The following is a 22,359-nucleotide window of genomic DNA, read 5'->3' as shown; positions in this document are numbered from 1 at the left end:
TAGATTCGAAGACTAAATAATATGAAACAAAACATGCATTAAAATTAACCACACCCAATAACAATTTTTATTTTTAAAAATCCATACAAATTACAACAGGTCATAAAAATCTAAATTAGTTATAAACACTATCTAATGTATTCATATTGTTTATTGTTATACTATTTGTATAATAAGCTTAAAAAATCATAACTGTACCTTTAGTCATCAATAGAAGTTAACTTTTCACAAAAAATTGAAAGAATCTGGTTTTTATTAAAGTTTCTAAAAACAACAAGCAATTGACAAAATGTCTGCTAATTATTTAATACAACCATAAATACTGAGTATTTAATTTAACAAGTATGATGCCTCAGAATTGCGCACATAAAGTTTTTTTTAAGTTTTTACAAAAATATCAAAAAAATTGTATCTAAGCAAAATTTCAAATAGGTTTTGTAGATGGCATTTAGTGCAATTCCTAAATATTATGCTATCTACAAAATGTTTTGGCTATGGAGTCTTTGCAACAAGCATCATCCATTTGGTTGGAGAAAATGAAAAAATAAACTTGAAATTTTTGCATTGCAGATAACAACAACCTAATACACATGCTGGTGATAAATCATGGAAGTTACTTCACAATGTATATGATTTAATATTGAAAAAAAAAAGTTTCAAATTATCTTGGAAATCACTTGATACAGGAGATACAAAGCGTACCATTTACTCAATATTGGAATAATTGATCCTACTACTTTTGCAGCTATTCCAAGTTATTTTTCAGATAGTGATGCATCAAGTTTTTTAAAGTTATTAAATATATTTATTGGAAAATAAGCAACAGTTAGCAAAAATACACCAACAATTTTCATAATGCAGTTGCTTTTGATGACATTTTTAAGGTAGTTAAAAACAAACTTTAAATTCACAAAAGTTTATATTAAGTAAAAAAAAACCAAGGTTTTAAAGCCACATTAAGGAGGAAGGTATAAGAAAAGATTTAATATATCTCTACTTATATTATACATGATCAAAAATTGCAAGAAATTTTACCAGATGAAAAATGCAGTTTAGATTCAGAGAGCTTTGAAGTTAAGCTACAGTTATTTATGATTATGTGGTTAAAAAGTTTAATAATAATATATTCATCTTTGCTGAATCTGTCGAGGTGGGATTTTGCAGTTATTTTGAAAAATTTATTAGCGGAGGATTGATTATACCTACTAGGTAAAAACAATCCTCTGCTAAAAGGAAAACTGAGGCTCTAGGCACTGAAACTTTTTTTATTACAAATATTTATATATGCTTTTAATAATTACATTTTTTTTATTTATTTAATTTTTTTAATTTTTATTTTAGTATGTTCAACACAGTGCTGATTTTTTGAGATATATGTTATTGAATACTACAAATGAATTTGAATATCCATTGAGCTTTATTGATGACAATGCATTTTATGTTGTTACTGAAGCTACAACTTTGTCTAAAGGTAGACAAATGTAATTTTTACTTCAATAAATTTATTAGTTGTTTATAGTTTGTAGTCAAGGACTACTATATGACAAATCACGCAAAGTTGATTTTCTGACTTTGCTAGCGAAGGCCATTTAATACTTCCTACTAATGCAGGGCTTGTGATGAAGCGAGCGCGATCGCGCTCCGCTCGTAAAATGCACCCGTAAACGGTATTTTCAAACGTTCTAGGCGCGATAAACAATGCTCGTTCAGATTATAACAAGCGTATAAAATAACGCTCGTCCAATAGTTCAAGATTATGTTTTTATTTTTATAAAATATTTAAAAAAGATTTTTTATTAAAGATATTCTGTTATCAAACAACTGATATAAAATATAAAAAGCGCAACGTCGTTCTCTTTTGCACTAACGTAATGAATGAGCAGTTTAAAGTCGTTAATCGTCACTAATTTCAATAATGGAATGTGCACGTGGAAACACAATGTGAATACAAAAATGCGCAAATAAAATAAGAAAAGAATATTAGAAAACCATTATAAGAAATTTAAAACTGCGGAGTATTTTTAATCTTGTGAAAATGTCAAGTAAAATTTATTTGATTTATTGTTTGTAATATTCCACATTGTTTATAATAAAAATAAATATTAATAAAAGAGTAATTTTTAAAATTAGTTTTGTTCATATATAGGTTTTTTATTAACTATTTTTTATTTTAACTCAAATTTGAAACGATTCCGTTGTTTAGAATGTTTGCAATTAAGGACATCCGAAAAGAAAATTAAGTAATGATGTCAATATTTATTAAATGAAAAGTTATAATTCTTATTAATTATTATTTCAAATTATTCTTGTGTTATATTTTTAAGATAAAAACAACGTAATTTAAAAAATAAATTTTAGAAAAAAATTAAATAATTAATTTGAATAAAAAATATCAAGAAATATAAAAACCATTAACCGTTAATTAAGTTTACAGGGTAACATTTTAAAATACATATATCAAAACAACGAAGCAAAACTAAGTCACCAAATTATACTTCAATACTAAATCAATAAGAAGTTGCGTTTTTGTTTGATATTATTTTTTTATAACATAAATAGTTAAAAATAAAATCGCGATCTGACAATATACAAGAAGTTTGGAAGTATAAAAATCTACTTCGTTGAAGTAGTTTCATAAGTGTGATACTAATTCAAACATTTTTTGACGAAAAAATTATGTAACAAATAAAAAAAGATATAAAAAAGAAAAAGCTTTTTATTAGTATCGCCTTTAGCAATTTTCATAATCGCGCTCGCTGACGTTATCTCGAGCGCACAAAATCAGCACACAAAAAGATGAAAACATATTCTAATTTTACGAGCGCGATATAACACGCTTGACGATTTTCTTCATCACAAGCCCTGTAATGGCTTTTAAAGTTAAATTAAACCAAAATAAAAAACAAACGTTGTTAAAAATTTTTTTAGGTGAAAATAGTTTAGTAATATTAAAAACTTAATAGCAAAATAAAAAATAAAATATAAAATGAAAACCTTTTAAAAAAAGAATAACAAGTCAGTATAATAAAATATTTGATAAAGTTTATCTTTAAAAAATATTCTTTAGAAGATTTTATAATGTTAAAACTTATTTCTTTAAAATATAAAAAGTCAGTATAATAAACTCCATAAGCAAATCAACAACATACTAATAAAGTCTATATATAAATAAATATTACTTGGTAAAGTGTGGATATTACTTGTGCCTTCTTAATTGATGTCTGATAAAGACATGCCTTTTTTGCTTGATCTTTTTTCAAAGTCTAAATTCCATGTAAAAGAACATTTGCCAAATGCCTCAAAAGATTTTTTGATAGTAAACCAAAATCATAATGTGTTTAGTAAGCGACCGGGGCTATGTCCGGGGCTAGGTTTGATAACACATAGCCGCGACCGGGGCCAGGTTTATGACCAAGGCTGCATAAATATTGATAGATCCTATAAAAATGTTATTTTTAATTAAAATTTATGATATAAGTTATAATTAAAAACAATACTTTTATAGGATCTATTAATATTAATGCAGCCCCAGTCATAAACCTGACTGGGGCTGCATTAAAATTGATAAATCCTATAAGATATTGTTTTTAAATAAAGTTGCATCTTCAAAACTGGTTAGACCTTCACATCTACCCTTTAGTGACAAAGATTTTTTTGGTATCATGGGTAACACATTGAATTCGTTTAGGTCCATGCCCTGATTACATAGATTTAAATTGTTCTGAAAATACTTTCAAATGATTTGAAATTTTATCTTGCACAGATTTTTGTATTATGTCCTTTTGCATATTAATAATATTCCAGTAATCTAAAACCTGCTTAATAAAAAATTTGCCATCCCACCTAAAATATCACCTGAATTAGCAACTGTTGGCTTGATTTTTATTTCACCGATTATCATAAAAGCATTTTTAATTAAAATTTTTCAATTATAAAAAGACTCAATAGCAAAGCAGTAATCAGCTAAAAACATTTGTTACACAATTTTTTTACAATAGTTTGAATTTTCTTCTAATAAAATTCAGTTTCTTTTGCTTGATAGCATCCTATAATTCAAATTCATAATCTGAAAGAATAATTGTCACCTTTTCAATAATATCATTAATATGCAGATTATAATTATAAACTAAATTTCAAAAAACTATGAGTAGAATACTAAGCCATTATTGGTATTCTTTATATTATTTAATGGAAAAGCTAATGCCATGTTTAAAAGCAGAAAAAGTTAATGATGAACGCAATGTACACATGAAGAATTATTGTCATGTAACTCTTTTTAAAATCCTTTGACATTGAAATACATATGAATTTATTCTTTTGCCAAAATATGACTGTTTTTATATTTTTTGTGTAACAATAAATCGTCAGGATTCATTTTTTCCGTATTTTTAATAAAATAATTAAGTTGCTAATCCTCAGGCTTAGGATGACAAAGCACTGACTTTAATGTTGGTAAACAAGAAAAAGGAGCATTAAAAATACTTGGTGCACATAGTGGTTGAGCCACCTGGAATAATTTCTGTATTTTCAAGCCATTGTTTTTTACATATTAAAAATTTAGGTTTCTCATTTTCATCTTTAGGTAAATTAAAAACACGGCACTTATTAGGTTTATTATAATTCCCAATTACAATTCACATTTGTTCAGTAAAATAAAAGCGAGAGATTTTCAAAAAAATATTACTGCAACACTTCAACTTTAATAGAATAAAATTGCATTCGGTAACAAAGTCAGAAAATCAATTTTGTGTGTCCTGTCATATAGTTGTCCTTGTTTGTAGTTTATAAAAAAAAGTTTCTAACAAAGAAAATTTTTTTTTGACTTTTAACACGTTCGCTGCCAACAACGAGTATACTTGTAGTGCTTATTTTTTGTCAGTTCAGAATAAAACTAGAATTATTTTCGATTAAAACATTTTATTTATTGAAATTTTGATATCTAGTCTAAGCAAAAATTAATCGTTGCAGACTTTATGGCTCGGCAAAGAAATAAAGCATAGTTTAAAATATCTTGGCAGCGAACGTGTTATGTTTATAAGTCTATTTTTTATTGCTTTTTTTTTTAACTCTCCTAGAGCTTTTTACAGAAGACAATAATATACACATTTCATCTTGCAATTTTATATACCATGTTGAGAATTATGAAGATTGTCCTGAACATCGAAACATTGTGCAGATTGATTCAGATCTTGATTGTGAAATCAATAGTAGTTATAGCAGTTCTTTTGATGGAGTCAGTGCTAGTGTTAAAAGTGAAGTTTTAAAAAGCATTCTTGTACCAACTCTTTGTTCAAAAGAGTTAGATTTATCAAGTATAGTTTATTTCTTACATCAATTTATAATTAGATTTTTTTAAATGGATCTTAATGACTCAGGCTATTTTAATAAAATCGACTGACAAATAGCCTGACTTGCAGTGAAGTGCTGCTACATCGACTGAGTGTTTGGGATGGGACAGCAATCATTGTTCTTCGTTTTTTTCTTCTTTTTCTGAAAACGCTGTATGCTACAATGATACACAAAACTAGTGAGCAAATGCTCATCTAAATATGTTATAGAATATATATATATATATATATATATATATATATATATATATATATATATATATATATATATAATATATTATATATATATATATATATGTATATATATATCAGGCCTTGTGGTGTGTTAAGCATAGTGCATTTCATGTACGCAAAGTGTGACATACGTTGCATTACGCTATTTGCAGTTTGCTAAAAACTTTTTTGTTTGGTAATATTTAATAACTATAGATATTTTGATATCTATAGGTATTTTTCAAATTTCTTGTTATTTATTTGAAAATAAATTTCTTGTTATTTATTTGAAAATTATTACTAAATTAGTTAGTTATTACTTAGACCATTTGGAAATACCATAGATATTTATAGATAAGTTATTTTAATGAAGTAATATTTTATTTTGATGGTATTTTAATGAAGTAGTTAACATTTTAAAAACTGCACACTGTTGTGACTAAAATGTAAAAAAAAAATTAGTACAAAAATCACAAATACATAAAATATGCTCATTATTTACAGATTTAATAAATTCAAATAAAATAAAAAAAAAGTGTGAAATTTTATAAAACTATCTTTTTTATTAAAATAATCAAAATGTTCAGTTACAGAAGCAAAACTTATCTATTGTTTTAATATGAAAAAAATAAACGAAATGTAAAAAAAAATATAGAAAATTAATTAATTTCATCAAAATAATCCAGCAAGCATACGGATATTTATTAGACCATGTTAGTCTTATATGTAGAGGCATAAATATTGCACATATTTTGAATTGTAAACATTCAAAATATGTGCAAATTACATTAAAGTTGTTTAAATAACACAAGTGTTATTAACACATTTTAATAAGACAAACTTATATTAATCATTTTGTAAAGAAAAAAATAATAATAATTTTAAATTAAATTGCTTGTAAAATATTAACTTAATTAAATAAATATAAATAAAAATAAAATAAAATATTAACAAAATTAAATATTTTTTGTTTTTTTTCTTGCAATATTTTAAATTTTAAATTTATTACTTGCTGACTTTTTAAAAATTAAAAATTGTTATTTGTAAAACTGTTATTAGTTTTCAAGAAATTCAAGAAAAAACAAATTTTTTTATTCATTCAGTTATAAACAAACATGATTGTGTCAAATGTGCAGAAAATAAAAAAATAATTGTTGAAAATGTTTTGATTTGAAGAATCTCCATTTATTAGAACTGAAATTAAATGAAGAAAACATTTATTTTCAATTACGTAAACTATTTTAATTCCTAGTTTTCTACAATGGTAACAGTTTTTAAATCAATTTTTGAAGTAAAACTGTTCTTTTGTAGTTGGCTCGATGTGTTTTTGTTGATTGATTCATGTTTATTATTGTATTGCGATGATAATGATGCAAAAACTAGATCGTTTAAAAGTACATAACTATTAAGAAAGTTTGAAGCTTTTCAAATATATTAATAAAATATTGACAAATAAAATAAGACATATATTTGCCTAGAGAAAAAACAACTTTTTCTATGAAGCTATAAGTTTTATGTCTACACAACAGCCATCAGCCATGCACAAAATAAATTAAAAAAAAAATCCTTATTAAAATTTCAAAAGTTAGTAAAGCTTCCCTGTTTCGAGTTCAATTCCCACCACGTCCCTGGTAGTACCACCATCAACTTGTTTCTCTGTGCAGCGACTGTGTTTGTCAAGGTTCATATTTTGGAGTTATATAGTTGAGATTTTGTTGTAACTGCAACTAAATTAGCCTCCTTGACTGTAGTGCTCTTCTTGGCCTTGGGGAGGTGATTTAACATTAAAAAAAAAGCAACATCTGATGTTTCTTTGGAGACAAAACATAAAACATCCCCAAAAAAAGTTAGTAAAAATTAGCTAATCACTTGTATCATAAAATGAAAAAAGTAATTTATTTTTTAATAGACTTTTCCTTGCATGTGTTGAGATATAAAACTTTTCATCAAGACAAAGGTTACAAATTTTAGACAAATATTTGTATAAAAAAACTGTATGGTTGTTTTTTTTTAAATTCAGAATTGCAATGCCTGATAAATTTATATGTTTTAAGTATATGTTTTAAGCATATAAAACTAAAAATGTTTAAAAAATATATATTTTAATTGCATAGCCAGATACAAAATAATGTATTATCTTAAATAATTTCAAATTCATCTTTTTTTTGAACTTTGAAGTTTATTTTAATTTTTTTAAGCCACTTCAAAAATTTTAATTTAAAACAACAATACAAAGATATAAGAAAGAATTTGCTCAATAAAGAAGTTATTAACTTAAACACTGTGTCTAGCGCAACAGTATCGTCGCTTTAAGTTTTTTCTTAAAGTCACTGTAGTGGTTTCTGATTGGCTGATTTTTTTAACTCTATTTAAAGAATGCATTGAAATAAAATTCTCAGTGAAGGACTCGATCTTGGATCACCCGTAGATGATGAACCAATGAGATATCACAATGGTAAATGTACAATCTAAAGCTGCAATTCTTTTTAAACTTCTACAAATAAAACTTTTAAAATCAACCTATAATATTTGCAGCCGTGACTTAAAATAAACCAATCAAACTTTACTACCGTGACTTTAAGATAAATATTAAAGCAACGGTAAGGTTACGCTAGACACAGCATTACTTAAAAAGAACAGTAAATGTGTTCGTAAGCTTTATTCAATTTAGTGATTTACTATCTACTAATATGTCATACCCCCTACTTTATTATCTAGTAATACCCTCTGCTTTAATTAAACTATTAAAACAGCATTTGTTAAAATCTTTAAAAACTTACATATATTTGTATGAATTAGAGAATAAGGTGAGGTGGGGTAATCTAGACCTTTTTTTTGCTACTTTTAATAGTGAGGAAAAAATGTATATATTGATTTAGTTTAGAATTAGTGCATTTTGCTTAATGCAATACTGAAGTATCACACTGTAATTATTATTTTTTAATTTACATTGTTCAAAACTTATTAGAAACCCTCGATTTTTATGTCACACCATGAGAACACAACTCAACGCTAAATCAATGTTAGTAAGGAGGGTGAATTGTGGGTGAACTGAATAACAGTAAATTAGTTTGATGAATGTTTGTTTTACTTTTTTTATTTTTCCAAAAGATTTTAAAGAAACCAACAATCGAGATGATTTGCCATCAACTGATATTGAAATACATGAAGCTTCTGAAAGTCTACTCTCAGATAAACGATTTGAAACTTGTTGAATAACTTTTTTAAAGATCGAAGATGTCAAGTATTACTGTATCATTTCCTTTTTGTATTTTGTTGTAAACTAATAAGACAACTAAAAACCATAGCAACCATTGCAAGGAAATTGCAAAATCTCTTCACGCGCAAAGTAAGACATTTTTTAAAACTCCATTGGGATCAGAAGACTAGATCTTTTATGACATAAAAAGTTTTTTGAAGAAATTATATCCATACTTGAAATAATTAATTTACAAGTAAATTTTTGTTTATGACTAAAAATATATTTGAGTTCTAATTCTCTTCCAGCAAGACTGCAAAATAACATTAAGTTGGGAGTTACTAAAAACCAAAGAATATAGTTAAGGAGCAAAAAACAGTTGACAAAAGACTTGAAGAGTTATAGGTTGTATGAGTCAGGAAAAGATAAAGACGGGAGAGAGTTTCAAAGGTTTAAAGTGCAGGGAAAAAAATGAGATCAATAACAGTTTTTAGAGCATGCAGGGACAGTTACAGTTAAAGTATGTGACTTGAGCTGAATGAGGAGTCAAGCGAGAATGAGTTTTGGTTGGTAGAACTAGAAATGATAGCTCCATTGAGCAGAGACCATGATAGTATTTATAGAAAAGAGAAAGAGATGCAACTTTTTGACAATGAGAGAGAGACTCAAGCTAGGCAGATAAAATAGGTCCAATAACGTTTACAATGCATTTTTGGAGCTTGTCTAAAAGTGAAAGAGCATCATTAGAAGTACCAGCCCAAATATGACAACAGTATTCCATACAGAGACATATAAGAGATTTGTAGATATAAACAATATCAGGAGTAAGAAAAGCAACCTTAGCAGATGTTAGTTTAGCAATCATATGTATATACGGTTTCCATGAGAGGTCAGTAGTAGAGGACTCAGCAAGAAGGTTGCCATTTATTATATAGGAATGTCAACAGTATTGTGATGGTTATTTGTAGTAATTAACAGAGTTTTGTTGGAGTTAAAATTCACAAGCCACTGCAAGCCTCAATTTGTTACAAAAGTGAGATTTCATTATACATTTGTGTTATAAGAGACTAAGTATACAGGGACTGCGCAAAAAGAATATTTTAAAATTATAAATATATAAATGTATTATAAATATATATATGTAAAAATATTATATTATTAATATATAAATATAAAAGTTATACTTGCTGACTATAAAAAAACAACCTCCTTTACTGCTGACTAATTAAAAAAAGGTTTGACAATTAATCATAATTTGATGATTGTCCTAATCAAATATTTGTAATGGGATAGCAGGCCTTTTTAAGAAGCGTTACGCAGTTCACATTTTGCCTGCGAAAAGGCGATTTGCCTAAGCGTTCAGCAGTTTTGCGCTACGCAAAAACTTTTATCTTTTAGAATATTTAAATAATCTTTTGATATCGTAACGTGACATTTAACCACAATTGTAAACTAATAGATTTTTTGTTAAAGAAACAGTTTGTTTAGTAATTTTTTTGTTGTTTTTAAAAATTAGTTAAAAAAAATAAAATGTTTTATATTTTATCTTAAGGAATTAAATTTATAAATTCCTTTTAAATATAAAAATTATTTTTTGTCATAATAGATTTGAAAAATGCACAATTTATTTTGATGTAAATATTTTATTAAAAAGATATTTTGTTTATTGTTAATTCAATAAAATAAAGTTTTAATGACGTTCGTTTAATTTATGAAAAAAAATTATGATCATATGTTATGGGTAACTGATAAATAAAAAAAACAACTGTTTATTGTTTAAAAACATTATTAAAAAGAGTTCACTAAATAAATAAGAAAAGATTTATTAACAGTTAATAAAATAACCAAAAACCAACTGTAAAATTATAAGAAAATAAACAAATATTATATTATGTTTTCTAAAAAAAATATTTTTTTCAAAATAAAATTTAGTTCATATTTGAAAAAAATAATGAAAATGATTTTTCAAATAGGAACTTAGATTTTATTTGTAACTTTTGTTATAGTGAGAAAAAAGTAACTGTTTGTATGATTTTTAACGGGTTAATAAAATAACTTTAATTACAATGCGGTACTTGAAAAGATGCTAGTGATGCAATATAACTTCTAACAATGCAAAATATAATTGCTAAGTTGAGTTACTTAGAAATACGTTACTTGTTTTCGTTACGCAGCGAAATCTTGTAACAAGGCCTGGGATAGGGTAGGAAGTGCCACACATTTAACACTACCACACTTTTGTGCTGGTTGTACTTTCACTTGGCTGTACTGCTATATATCACTAATATGCATTTTAATAATTGGCTTTTTTGCATCGAAAATACCTCAAAATTTGAACAGTTTTAGTAAACTGTCTTGAGAAACTCCTCCTTGTGTGAAATTTTAAGTATCAGACTATTCAGTTTTTTTATAAAAATTTTGTTTTGAACAAATTATGCTTAATTAAGTTAAAATTATATAAATTTAATTTTCTATTACTGCAATTAATTTATACACGTCTCTAAATATGTTGCTGTCTTGCATACATAATATTTGCAAGTATTAAACTTTATTAACTTTTTATTAGCAAAAAATAATAAAAAATTATAAAATAGATTTGTAAATGTAATCATTTAAAATTATAAATTTAGAACTCTTACTTGAAGAAATTGAAGATGGACTTGAAAATCATTCATCAGCATCTTTGTTATCTCTTATTTCATGTTTAAGACCTGTTAAAGTTTTAGACCCGTTTACATTGCCTTATTTCACTGGGTATGTAGATTGAAAATTGTTTTTAAGTAAAATTTCCAAAAACTTTACAGTAATGTTCTAAAGTTATTTATAAATAGATAATCAATAACACAAACAGAGTAGGTGAAGCGTTTTAGTATGAATAACTCACTATGACCTCATCTTGAAAAAAATGTATAAAACTATTTTAGTGTTTTTCTTACTGTGAGAAAAGTAAAAAGAGGTTTTAGATCTTTTAAGCTCTTAAATTTTTATTGGTAGCGTTTTTATTTTGTATTATAAAAATATCATGGTAGTTTTTTTATTAATAGATAAAAATAATTAAATTTATAAATATAAAATTGTAAATTTAAAAGTTTTAAGTTTTCTATTTAAAATTCTAATGTATTTAAAGTAAAATTAGTTGGATGTTGCATTTTTTTCTTTTTTCCCATAGATAAGTTCATTGTTTATCCTAGGAGCAGGTTAGCCTTTTTAACTTTCATTATGGTAACTTACTTAGGAGAAAGAAAACTCTGATATAAAAAACCCCAATTCATTTGTGGCAATGTGTAGGAGAGATAAACTTTGAATTTTTTTAGTGGTAGTGCCACAATAAAAAGAACTCAGCCTTGATCAGTAAAGCAGAGTAATGTCTGGAAGGGTGTCTAGTTGTAAAAAAATACTCTAACTTTTATAATGCTATATTTAAACAAGAAAATGAAATTATGGAAACCCATTCAAACCACACAAGCGTGAAGCAATTGGCATTAAACTTATGTATTTCTTATATAAGGGAAGTAAAATTAGTTGAGAGTTGTTTATTAACTCTTTTGCTAAATACTTATACATTTCTACAAGTTAAATACTTATACACTTATAGAAGTTAAATTTTACAGTGTTAACGCTGCTTTATTTTTAAACTAAATTTAAAGTAGTTTTTTTTTATCAAGAATTACTCAAGATTTTAACTTTGTCAAGTGATAACTAATTATAATTATACAATATGGCTCTTATTTGTTTTTGATTATGCAGAGAATTAATTAAACTTTAAGAAAAAACAAGTTATATGTGTCTAGAATAAAAATTTATGTAGAAAGCAAGATAAGTTGTAAAGCATACTTGAAAGCCACTACCAGTGGCTTGCTGTCAAAATTTAAAAAAATTAAAAGTCGCTGTTAGCAGCTTGAGGTAGTGAAAGAGTTAAGTTGACAATTATTTAATGGGTAGTAAATACTTTTCATCAATACTTTTATTTTATTATGTTATTTTATTGCTATGTTAATGTTGTTTTATTATTTTCTTGTTATTTTATCATTATGTTCTTGTTGTTATTTTATCATTATGTTGATATTGTGCTAATTTTTTACATTTTTGCTGTGTTTTGTTATATTTTTTATTGAATGGAAACAGAAAGGCTTAAGATTTGTATCTTGGATTAGCTTGTGGATTAGAAGAGGTATGAGGAGAAAGAATAAGATGTGCCTGAGCCTTGTTTAGAGTATAATCTCCACTTCTAATAGCAAGAGCTGCATCACTAAAGTTTTAAAAAAAGTTATATCACATACATCTAGATTGTTATGATGTATGGCTGTGAAATATGGGCAATCAAGGTTGATGCTTTTTTAAGGATTAGAAAAGTTGATGATTAGATGGATGTGTGGAAGTGGATGTGTTGGTTGGCTCAACAAGATGAGAAAAGAAACAATCATCTTATTCAGAGATTAAGAATAGTGCAACGCCTAATAGGATGTGTTCGGGAAGTATAAGGTTGTTTGGCCATATAAAGCATAAAAATGCAATCTTGAGCTTCTTCTTTCATTAACTGGAAAATCAGTTATCAGGATGTAGAGAGATGGTTGCTTCAGCAAAAAAATATGTTTAAGAATAGAGAAATAGCATTATAAGAACTGTTAGACCAGTACAAGTGTTGAAACAACAGCACGAATACAATAATCATGATGATGATGATGATGATGATTATTGACGATTGTTGATGTTGTTGTTGTTATTGTGTTATACATATAATGATATAACATTATCTAGTAGAGTTTAAAACATAGTTTCAATCTTGTTCATTTATTTACAAGTTTTTTTCTAAAGTCCAGGGGCTTGTAATTGAACATGCTTCTTTAATAGATGGTTCAATTCATGCTCTGCACAATTTATTTGCTTTTATGTTTTGCTGTGTTTTTAACCAAAGTCAACTTATATTTATTACTACCACATTCAAAGTTTATTATCATAGTTATTTTTAATATGATTTTAATATGAGTTATTTTTATATTGATTATGATTTTTGAAAGAAGTTCCATCTCCTTCTATTTTCATATTTTAGATGTGCAGTTTACATTGTATATTAAGTTTTAATAGTGAAGTGAATACCAAAAAAATAGTTTTGTTAGAAATGTTTATATTCACAATAAAAAGAAATTTAAATAAATTGTTTGAGTTTTGAAAATACTCAGATGGTTTGTAATAAATTACTTTAAATTATAAACAACTACTTTGAAATTCGTTTTCATAGATTATCTAAATTAGTATTAGAGTTTGTTCCATCAGAAAGCTTTGATAGAGTTTCAGAAGAAGTTTTGAAGTTTGAGAAAGATTTGTTGTCAGAGGTACTATTTTAATACAACCATCTTGCACTATATTATGTTTTTTGATTAAATTCTTTCTCATTTTTATAATTTGATAGCCCAAGTCTTTTTTTGAATTTGAATTTACCATTACTCAACTGCCTTGAATTAAATATCTTTAAACACAACATTAGTTATAGCAAAACTAAATTGATTGATGCATACAGTATAATTTAAAGTAATGTAATTTCTAAATAGAATGGGGCTATCAAATTTCTGCTTTTTTTCTTTCTTTGTGTGTGTGTTTTTTTGTTGCATTGATTTTAAGGAATGGTTTTTCTTGTAAAATGATATCATGTTGTGAGTAACTAAAAAATTTTTCTTACATTATTACAGCTAATTTGATTGATTGTTACTTATTCAACTATCAAATTCTTTTTTTAAAAGAAACTCTCAATTAGTCCCAGCTTTTTTCAAAAGGAACTGTTAACTAGTTCTAGCTTTTTTTTTAAGAAACTGTTAATTAGTTCCAGCTTTTTTTAAAAAGAAACTATTAGTGGCAGCTTTTTTTTTTAAAAGAAACTATTAATTAGTTACAGCTTTTTTTTTAAAAAGAAGCTATTAATTAGTTATTAATTAGTTTAGCTTTTTTTAAAAGAAACTTTTAACTGATCCCAGCTTTTTAAAAAAAGAAACTGTTAATTAGTTCCTGTTCCAAATAGTTAATTGTTCCATAAAACTTCCAATTATTATTATAGAAATTGTGTCTTTGTTGTTGCTTTGTTTAAGCATTTAGAACAGTACCTCCAAACTTGATTTTGAATAATCTATTTTTCATTTTCCTCTTCTTTAATTTGTTTTATTTGTAATGATGGTTTTGATCTTTCCAGTTTAATTCCGGATTATATAACTCCGGTTTCTGGGTAATTGTATGTTATATACTTTAACCTTTTTATGTTTAAAATTGAAAATGTCACTCACCAATATTTCTATTTTATTCTTGATATTTGAAGTAGTAAATTAAATTTTTTATTAACTTACTACAGCTAAAGATGAAATCTCTCTTTAGTGATCAAATAAGATCACTATTTATAGAAAAAATGACAAAACTATGACCACCACTGAATAAAATCAAAAATCAAATCAAATCTGAATCAAATCAAAAATCAAAAAGTAACAAATAAATTCTTCAATTTTACTACAGACATCTTTTTTCTAACTCAACATTTAGTTGTCAACATTCACATTTGATCATTCCACCACATGTTTATGGATGTGGTGAAACAATCAAAAGCAACTTTGAAATTGTTCAGTATATGAAAGTAGATAACATTTCCTGATTTTTTATCATTGAGAAAATTTTAAAGGGTTTGAAAATGTTTTGCAAATAAGAGTTTTTTTAATAAACAAAAATAATTGTTAGAATAATTTTGGAAAACAAATAAGTTGACAGTATTTAACCAGGAAAAGTAATATTGCAATTTTTGGAATATTGGGTCTAAATTTACAAAATCAGTCAATTTTTCATTTTTAAATTGTTTTTTTAGTATTTGCATCTTGATATTGTTTTCACATTATTTAAATAGCCTGAAATTTTGTTTGGATACAGATACATAACTTGTAAAGTGTTATTTTTAGCTGATATGATAGGTTGTCTCTTTTTTCAAACCTCTGTTTCGACGTTAAGCATCCTTGATGTCGGAAAACTGGGATTTTTAGGGGATAGGCAAATAGGGATATATAAGGATAGGCGCATTGCAATGTACATACACCAACTAATTTATATAGCCATAGGCGCAGTGAGTGTGCATACATCGACTGAGGGTTCGGGTTTGGGCAGGTTGTCTTGAACTGAAAGGTTAATCTTTTTCATGTTTGCAGACTTAAAGGAGACCGACGGAATAGAGGTTTGATAAGAGAGCTTACCGATATGATATGGCCTTTTTGTTTTGATTTTAAAGTTTGGGCTGGCCATTGGGATCCATGGTAGTTTTACTAACTTAAAATTTTTAATTTAAATTCAAATTTAAAAAAATAAAAAAATAAAAATTATGGTAGATGAATTAATAATAGTAATTATTGCTGATATATAAATATGATATATTTTGGAAAATATAATTTCTTTTCACTTTTTTATATTATCGATAGACTAAATTAAATCTAAATTAAAAACAACTTTTTTTTAAATTTAAACAAATATTTTAGTTTTATTTAAAGTTTTGTTTTTTCAGAATAGTGACATGTTTTGTTGTTTTTTTTAGAATGGTGACAAAGTTTTGTTTTTTTAGAATGGTGACATGTTTCTTTGTGAAAATTATATTATGGAAAATAGGTTTGAAGATCCTTTGCTTGATCTAAAAAACTTCTTGAATAGTATACTTGATGTTTCAGTTACTGTTTCAGGTTTGAAAAGTTTTAAATTAAAATAATTTGATTATATAATTGTGTACTTTACATAAAAGTGTATTTTAAGAGACAAAAAATGCTATGAAAGGAAACAAATAATTAAAGTCAAAAATAAAACCACTCTCAACTATAGCTGTATTGTTTATTAAAAACTCTAAAATATTGGGTGATGTCAATTAGATTTGTGATGGGAAAGGTGACATCTTTATACCATTTAGACAATACAATATATAGAAAGAAGTGTCGAGTATATATTTTTTGTGAACTTTAGTTATAATATAAGAAAAAGCTTGTTTGTTTATTTTATTTTCTCTAGTAGTTTCATATGCTACATGTTTTTATCATTCCTCAAGTTATGGAGAATGCAAATGCAATCTATTTCTTTAGTGCACACTAAAGAAATAGATTGTTCTTTTAGTATGTAATAAATAATATAAATTCACATCTCCATCGACAAACTTTGCTCAGCAATGTTTGCCTATGGAGATGTGAATTTATAACACAACTTATGAAGGAATCATTACTAATGGTGAGTACAGCAATACTATTTTACATGTTTATATTAAGTAGTTTAAAATTCCAAAAATTTCTAATTTTAAACATTTAAAAGTACAGTTGATATAATTATAATTGATAATCATAATAGAATTGATCCCATCTGCAATCTTATAACTCAGTAACACATCTGCAAGACTTATCTGAAGCTGTCACGTTTCTCTTTTTTCAATACAAGTATAAATACATGGTTGAAAGAGTTTTTTCAAAAGTTTTTAGAGCAATAAAAAATTACATTTAGTTTTTGGAGTAATAAAAGTTATGACTTTGTTGATAAATACAAAAAAAAGTCAATGGCTAAAAAAAGTGAACTGTGGTGTACATCTGTAGTTGCAGAATCTTTGGGGGAAAAAAAATGTGTAAAAATCTGAATTAGTAAACTATGATAAACAGTTAAAAAATGACACCTTAATTTTAACAAGTTCAACATTTTAGAGAGGTATTAATATATTTTAAAAATCTTTAATGTAATGATATCGTTATAGAAGGATAATGGTTGTATCACAACTAATACAGGCCAAGTTACAAATATACTATTTTTATGGCTTGTGCATCTCTTATTTGATAAGCATCATTACTCATTTTACTAAAAAAAAATTAAATTTTTTTTTTTACTAAAAAAAAAGTCAATTTTTGCTTATTAACTTAAAGTTAATTAACAGAAATTGACTTAATCAGTCAGCTGAAAGTCTAGTGCAGTTTAAACAATCAACTCATAGAATTTGAGCGGTACCTTAAACAAGATTTTATTTACCCTCAAATGCAGAGATTTTTAAAACATTCAAAATGTTTGCACAAGTAGAAAGAAATTGTTGAAAAGGTATTCTTTATAAGCTGGTAAAAGTTAATAGTCAGAATAAAATAATGGTAGGTTGTTACAATTACTTAGTTTGAATCCCATTGGTGGAATCCTGGAAACAAAAAAGTTTTTTTAATAGTTTATATATATCAAAATTCTTTGATATTTTGTCAAAATTTTATTGGCTACAGTTTTGTCATATTTACTTAATAAGACCTTACTTAAAAGGCCTTACTTAATAAGATAACTGACTTATCAATTTATCATTTGTTATTTAAGGCTGCTAAGATAATAATTTAAGAAACACAAATCTATATAATTTAAAGAATACCAATGTAAACAATTATAGAAGTAAGATGTTAGAATTTTGAATAATTCTATTTTTAGATGTTAGAATTTTGAATAATTCTATTTTTAAATGTTAGAATTTTGAATAATTCTATTTTAGGCATAAATGTTTTATCATGCAATCATAAATATTAAATCCACCAAAATAAAAAAAACCTCTTTTTGAAATTCCTAATTTTGCAAATGTTAAATACTGCATTTTAAAAGATTTTTTCAAATTTTTTTTTTTTAGAAGATACTTTAAAATGGTTTTGCTCAGATTTATTTGCATATAATATAGAGTTGTTCGATGGAGAAATTAATCTTACCACAGGTTTAACATATATTTTTTAACTTTTTAACACATTTTTAAACATATTTTTTACTTGTTTTTATTATTTTAAAAAAATTATTTTTGAAGTGAAATTCATTTTTGTGTTGAAATTATGTCTAGATAATATGCAGCCAATGAAAATAGAAACTTCAGTTAATAAAAATTTAGAATCCCCATTATCAGATGTTGAAAGTGTCTATGGAAGTTTTATGGAGCTTCCTGATATGAATCTACATGCAGAAAATTTAACGATTGATGTTTTGTGAGTTTTAATAACCTTTAATTAGCTTTAATTTTTAATTACCTTAAAGTTTTAATTAACTTTAATTTAATAAAATTTTAATTAGCTTTTAAGTTTTAATTAACTTCAAGTTTTAATTAATTAGCTTATAAGTTTAAGCTTTAATTAGCATTAATTAGCTTTTAATTAGACGTTTAATTTTAATTAAGCTTTTAATTAGTTAATAAGATAATTTTAATTAAGCTTTTCATTTTAGTTAAGCTTTAATTAGTTTTAATTAGCTTTAAGTTTTAATTAACCTTTAATTAGCTTTTGTAAATGTTGGTTGACATTTGTTGCAAATCTTTTTTTGACATTTAATGTAAATTATTATCATTTTTTTTTGATATTTGTAATTTTTACCGTTTTTTATAAATCATATTGTAAATCAGTTTTTTAATCATGTAAAAAAAATGTATATCCGCCATAAATTTAGAAAAATTGTTTCGAAAGTTTTTATTCTTCAACTTATACTTTTATATATAGCATATTTGATGTGTGGACTTTTTTAGTCGCAAACATTTGATAAAGAAGAGTTGCAATATGCTCGCAGAATTGTAACTTTAAGATTAGTTTGTGTTGCTAATTTAATTTACACACAATATGCTGCAAAATTAAAAGTGCATGAGTAAAATACAGAGAAAAAATTTAGTCATAAATAAAGCATAAATATATTTATGTTATATCAATATATTTAAATATTTTAGAAATATTTTGACACCAAAGTCAAAATTGAAAGCAGAAAAAAGTTTGAGAGATGCAGATAAAAGATATGATGAAAAGTTATTGCTGCTACTGCCAGGTATGCAAGATTTTGAAACATTTTTTGATTGTTTCAAAGTTTTTTGCTCTTTGCAATAAATTTATATTGTTATTAAATATTGTTCATTTTTTTATGACAAGTTAATAAGTTATTTCAAAAGCTGGTTTATTTTTTAGTGCTGGAGGAACCTGTGTTTCATAGTGAAACATTTTCTTTACCTACTGTAAAGTATTTCAAAGAAAGCAAATTAAACGATGATAGTCTTGAGTGGGATCCATTGTTTAATTTTGGTAGAGAAATGAAGTTAGCTGAAGAATCTCTTGTTACAACTCTAAACAATGAAACACTATCAAATATCTTCACTTTCACATTTAGTAAAGAGATTATTCCAAATGATGGTTAGTTTCTTTATTTTATTCTATTTTAAATAAAATAAATGTGTATATATTTTTTAGTTTATGAAAAATTTTTTAGCAATTATTCTTTTTTTAAAAGATTATTTTTTAAACAGTGTTTTTTAAGCTGAATATAAAAATGTTTTTTCAATTACTAATTGCTAGTTTTTTTTGTTTTAATTAAAAACTATAGCTGTTAAGATTTAGTATTTAGAGAAAAAAACACTTCATATAAAGTACTGTGGCTTAGCAGGGTGGGTGGGAGGTGGTGTGGTAGTGGTGATTTTTAAATAAAGTTTTATTCAATTTGAGTAGTAAAACCAAGAAATTTTGGAATTACTTTAGGGTTCTTTCCTACTCAGGATTCTTACTCCACTAGAAAAAAAAAGTTTTTTTAAATTTTTTGAAAATAAAATTTTCTTTTCTTTTAGTAGACAAAATTATTTATAAACCTGTTTAAAAATCTGAAAATAGTTAAAAACACCTAAATGTGTGTGTCTGAAGCAGGTGGCAACTTTCCTAGGAGCAGAAAATTTCTGTTATAAAACCCTTAATTTTATTGTGGGTATTTTAAAAGCATTTTGATAATATTTTAAAGAAACACATTTTAAAATTTTTTAGATGAGGACAATGTGATTGACTGGATATTTGCTGGAAGAAAATTTTCAACTTTGCAGCATTTAACATTTAAGAGTGAAAATATCAAATATACTAATGATGTAAAAAACAATACGATGGACCTTGTTACTAAAAAAGCTAATATAATTGACTTTAATACCAATGAAAGTAGTATGATAGACTTTAATAAGAAGGAAGAAAATAAACTCTCTTTTACAAATTATCTAAAAATTAAAAAACCAGAAACAACAAAAAGAGAAGTTAAAATGATGTGTACTTCACCTAAAGTGTATCAATCACCATTAGATTCTTTTATGATGTTACGAACTGGGCGATTTGATCCTTTACCATCAACAAAGAAGGTAAAGGCATTTGTAAAACCAGGTATGTTTTATTTTATTTGCTATTAAATCAATGGGAAAATTATTTGATGAGATTTAAAACAATATTTTAAATTTGTATTATTGATTTTTTCAATTAATGTTGTTAATATTGAGCATGCAGGGTAGGTGGGTTTGAATAATTTATTTTTTGAAAAGTTTATGCTATGAAAAATTGCAGTTACAATGAACTAACAATGAGTTCACATATCATAAGGTGGTATGCAAAACATTTCAAATATTTTTTAACTTAATTTGGTTTTTGGTGTAGTTGTAAAGTGATGGGAAAAAACAAACAAGATGCAGTTGTTGCATGACAAGTTAAATGATTTAATAAACTATTAAAGATATAATTTGATCATGTGGATCTGATGGAAGCATTTAAATTGTTTTCATTAACCTTAATACAAAAGTAAATTAAACTTAGATAAAGAATTTTGTTGTTTAGCAAAATATTTTGAAATTGTTTTAAAATGAGATAATGATGAAATAATGAAATTTTTTTTTTTGTAACAGTATGCTTTATTTGCTTTGCATAATTAATGATTTTTTGTATGCACTTGCACTATTAAACCCTAGCACTATTAAAGTTATAAGTTTGCAGATATTTGTTTGAATATTGAAATAAAGTTATGGAATATGTATTTTTTAAAAAAATAATTCACTCCCAACAAGACTGCAAGCAACCACTGTTAAGTTGAGGGTTACTAGAAAACAAAGAATAGTGTTAAAGAGCAAGGAAACTGGCTCAAGCTTGGCAGATAAAGCAGGTCCAACTATATTTACAATGCATTTTTGGACCTTGTCTAGAAGAGAAAGAGCATTGTTAGAAGAACCAGTTGAAATATGACAACAGTATTTCATACAGGAGGGATTAGGAGTAAGATAACAAGAAGCAACTTTAGCATGATCTTTGAGGGGCCAGTAGTGAATGATAATCTAAGAAGACTCAGTGAGAGGGTTGCCATTCATCAATATAGGAATGTTGACAATATTGAGTTGTTTGCATTAAATAACTGAGTTTTGTTGAAGTTAAAATTCATAAGTCACTGCAAACTCCAAGCTTTTAAAGAAAAAAATCAGATTCCAGATCGGCATGCTCTAAGCAATCAAAAAGAGAAGGCATTTTTTCAAGACAGGAGTATAAAATTGAGTTGTCAGCAAGTAGAGTCATCTTAGATGTAAGATTATCAGAAGGATTAATAATGTAGAATCTTTACTTTACAATGACATCGCAAATAGAGGTAGTATTTTTTTTACAGCAAAAAGCTGAAAAATAGATAAAGGAGGGAAAGAAAAATTGTTCAGAATAGAATATTCATTCACTTTTTCCTTTTTTTGTGTTATTAGTCTTGCTTTTTGAATAGTTATTGATTTTCTTTTTATAGATTTTTTTTGTCACTATTTATATTATTACTTTTTTGTTGTTTGTTTGTTTTTTGCTTTATTTG

The 22,359-nt window shown here is 25.7% G+C and overlaps 1 protein-coding gene across 4 annotated transcripts in view; it reads left to right on the top strand.

The window, feature by feature from the left end:
- The window catches only part of LOC101236458 (protein shortage in chiasmata 1 ortholog), a 49,352-nt gene that overhangs the window by 5,183 nt on the left and 21,810 nt on the right, over positions 1 to 22,359 (top strand). Inside the window, exons 3-12 of one of the 4 annotated variants that reach the window (XM_065810886.1) lie at positions 1,342 to 1,471; positions 5,076 to 5,312; positions 11,391 to 11,514; positions 14,000 to 14,093; positions 16,340 to 16,454; positions 18,392 to 18,472; positions 18,593 to 18,734; positions 19,460 to 19,554; positions 19,692 to 19,913; positions 20,532 to 20,912. In XM_065810886.1, coding sequence (XP_065666958.1) covers positions 1,342 to 1,471; positions 5,076 to 5,312; positions 11,391 to 11,514; positions 14,000 to 14,093; positions 16,340 to 16,454; positions 18,392 to 18,472; positions 18,593 to 18,734; positions 19,460 to 19,554; positions 19,692 to 19,913; positions 20,532 to 20,912 — 1,621 coding nt within the window. The remainder of the gene's footprint in view (positions 1 to 1,341; positions 1,472 to 5,075; positions 5,313 to 11,390; positions 11,515 to 13,999; positions 14,094 to 16,339; positions 16,455 to 18,391; positions 18,473 to 18,592; positions 18,735 to 19,459; positions 19,555 to 19,691; positions 19,914 to 20,531; positions 20,913 to 22,359) is intronic. The other 3 variants (XM_065810887.1, XM_065810889.1, XM_065810888.1) reach the window with 3 other exon arrangements.

Source organism: Hydra vulgaris, chromosome 11 (genome assembly GCF_038396675.1).
Source record: "Hydra vulgaris chromosome 11, alternate assembly HydraT2T_AEP".
Taxonomy (NCBI): Eukaryota; Metazoa; Cnidaria; class Hydrozoa; order Anthoathecata; family Hydridae; genus Hydra; species Hydra vulgaris.
This window is presented reverse-complemented; position numbering and strand designations above follow the sequence as displayed.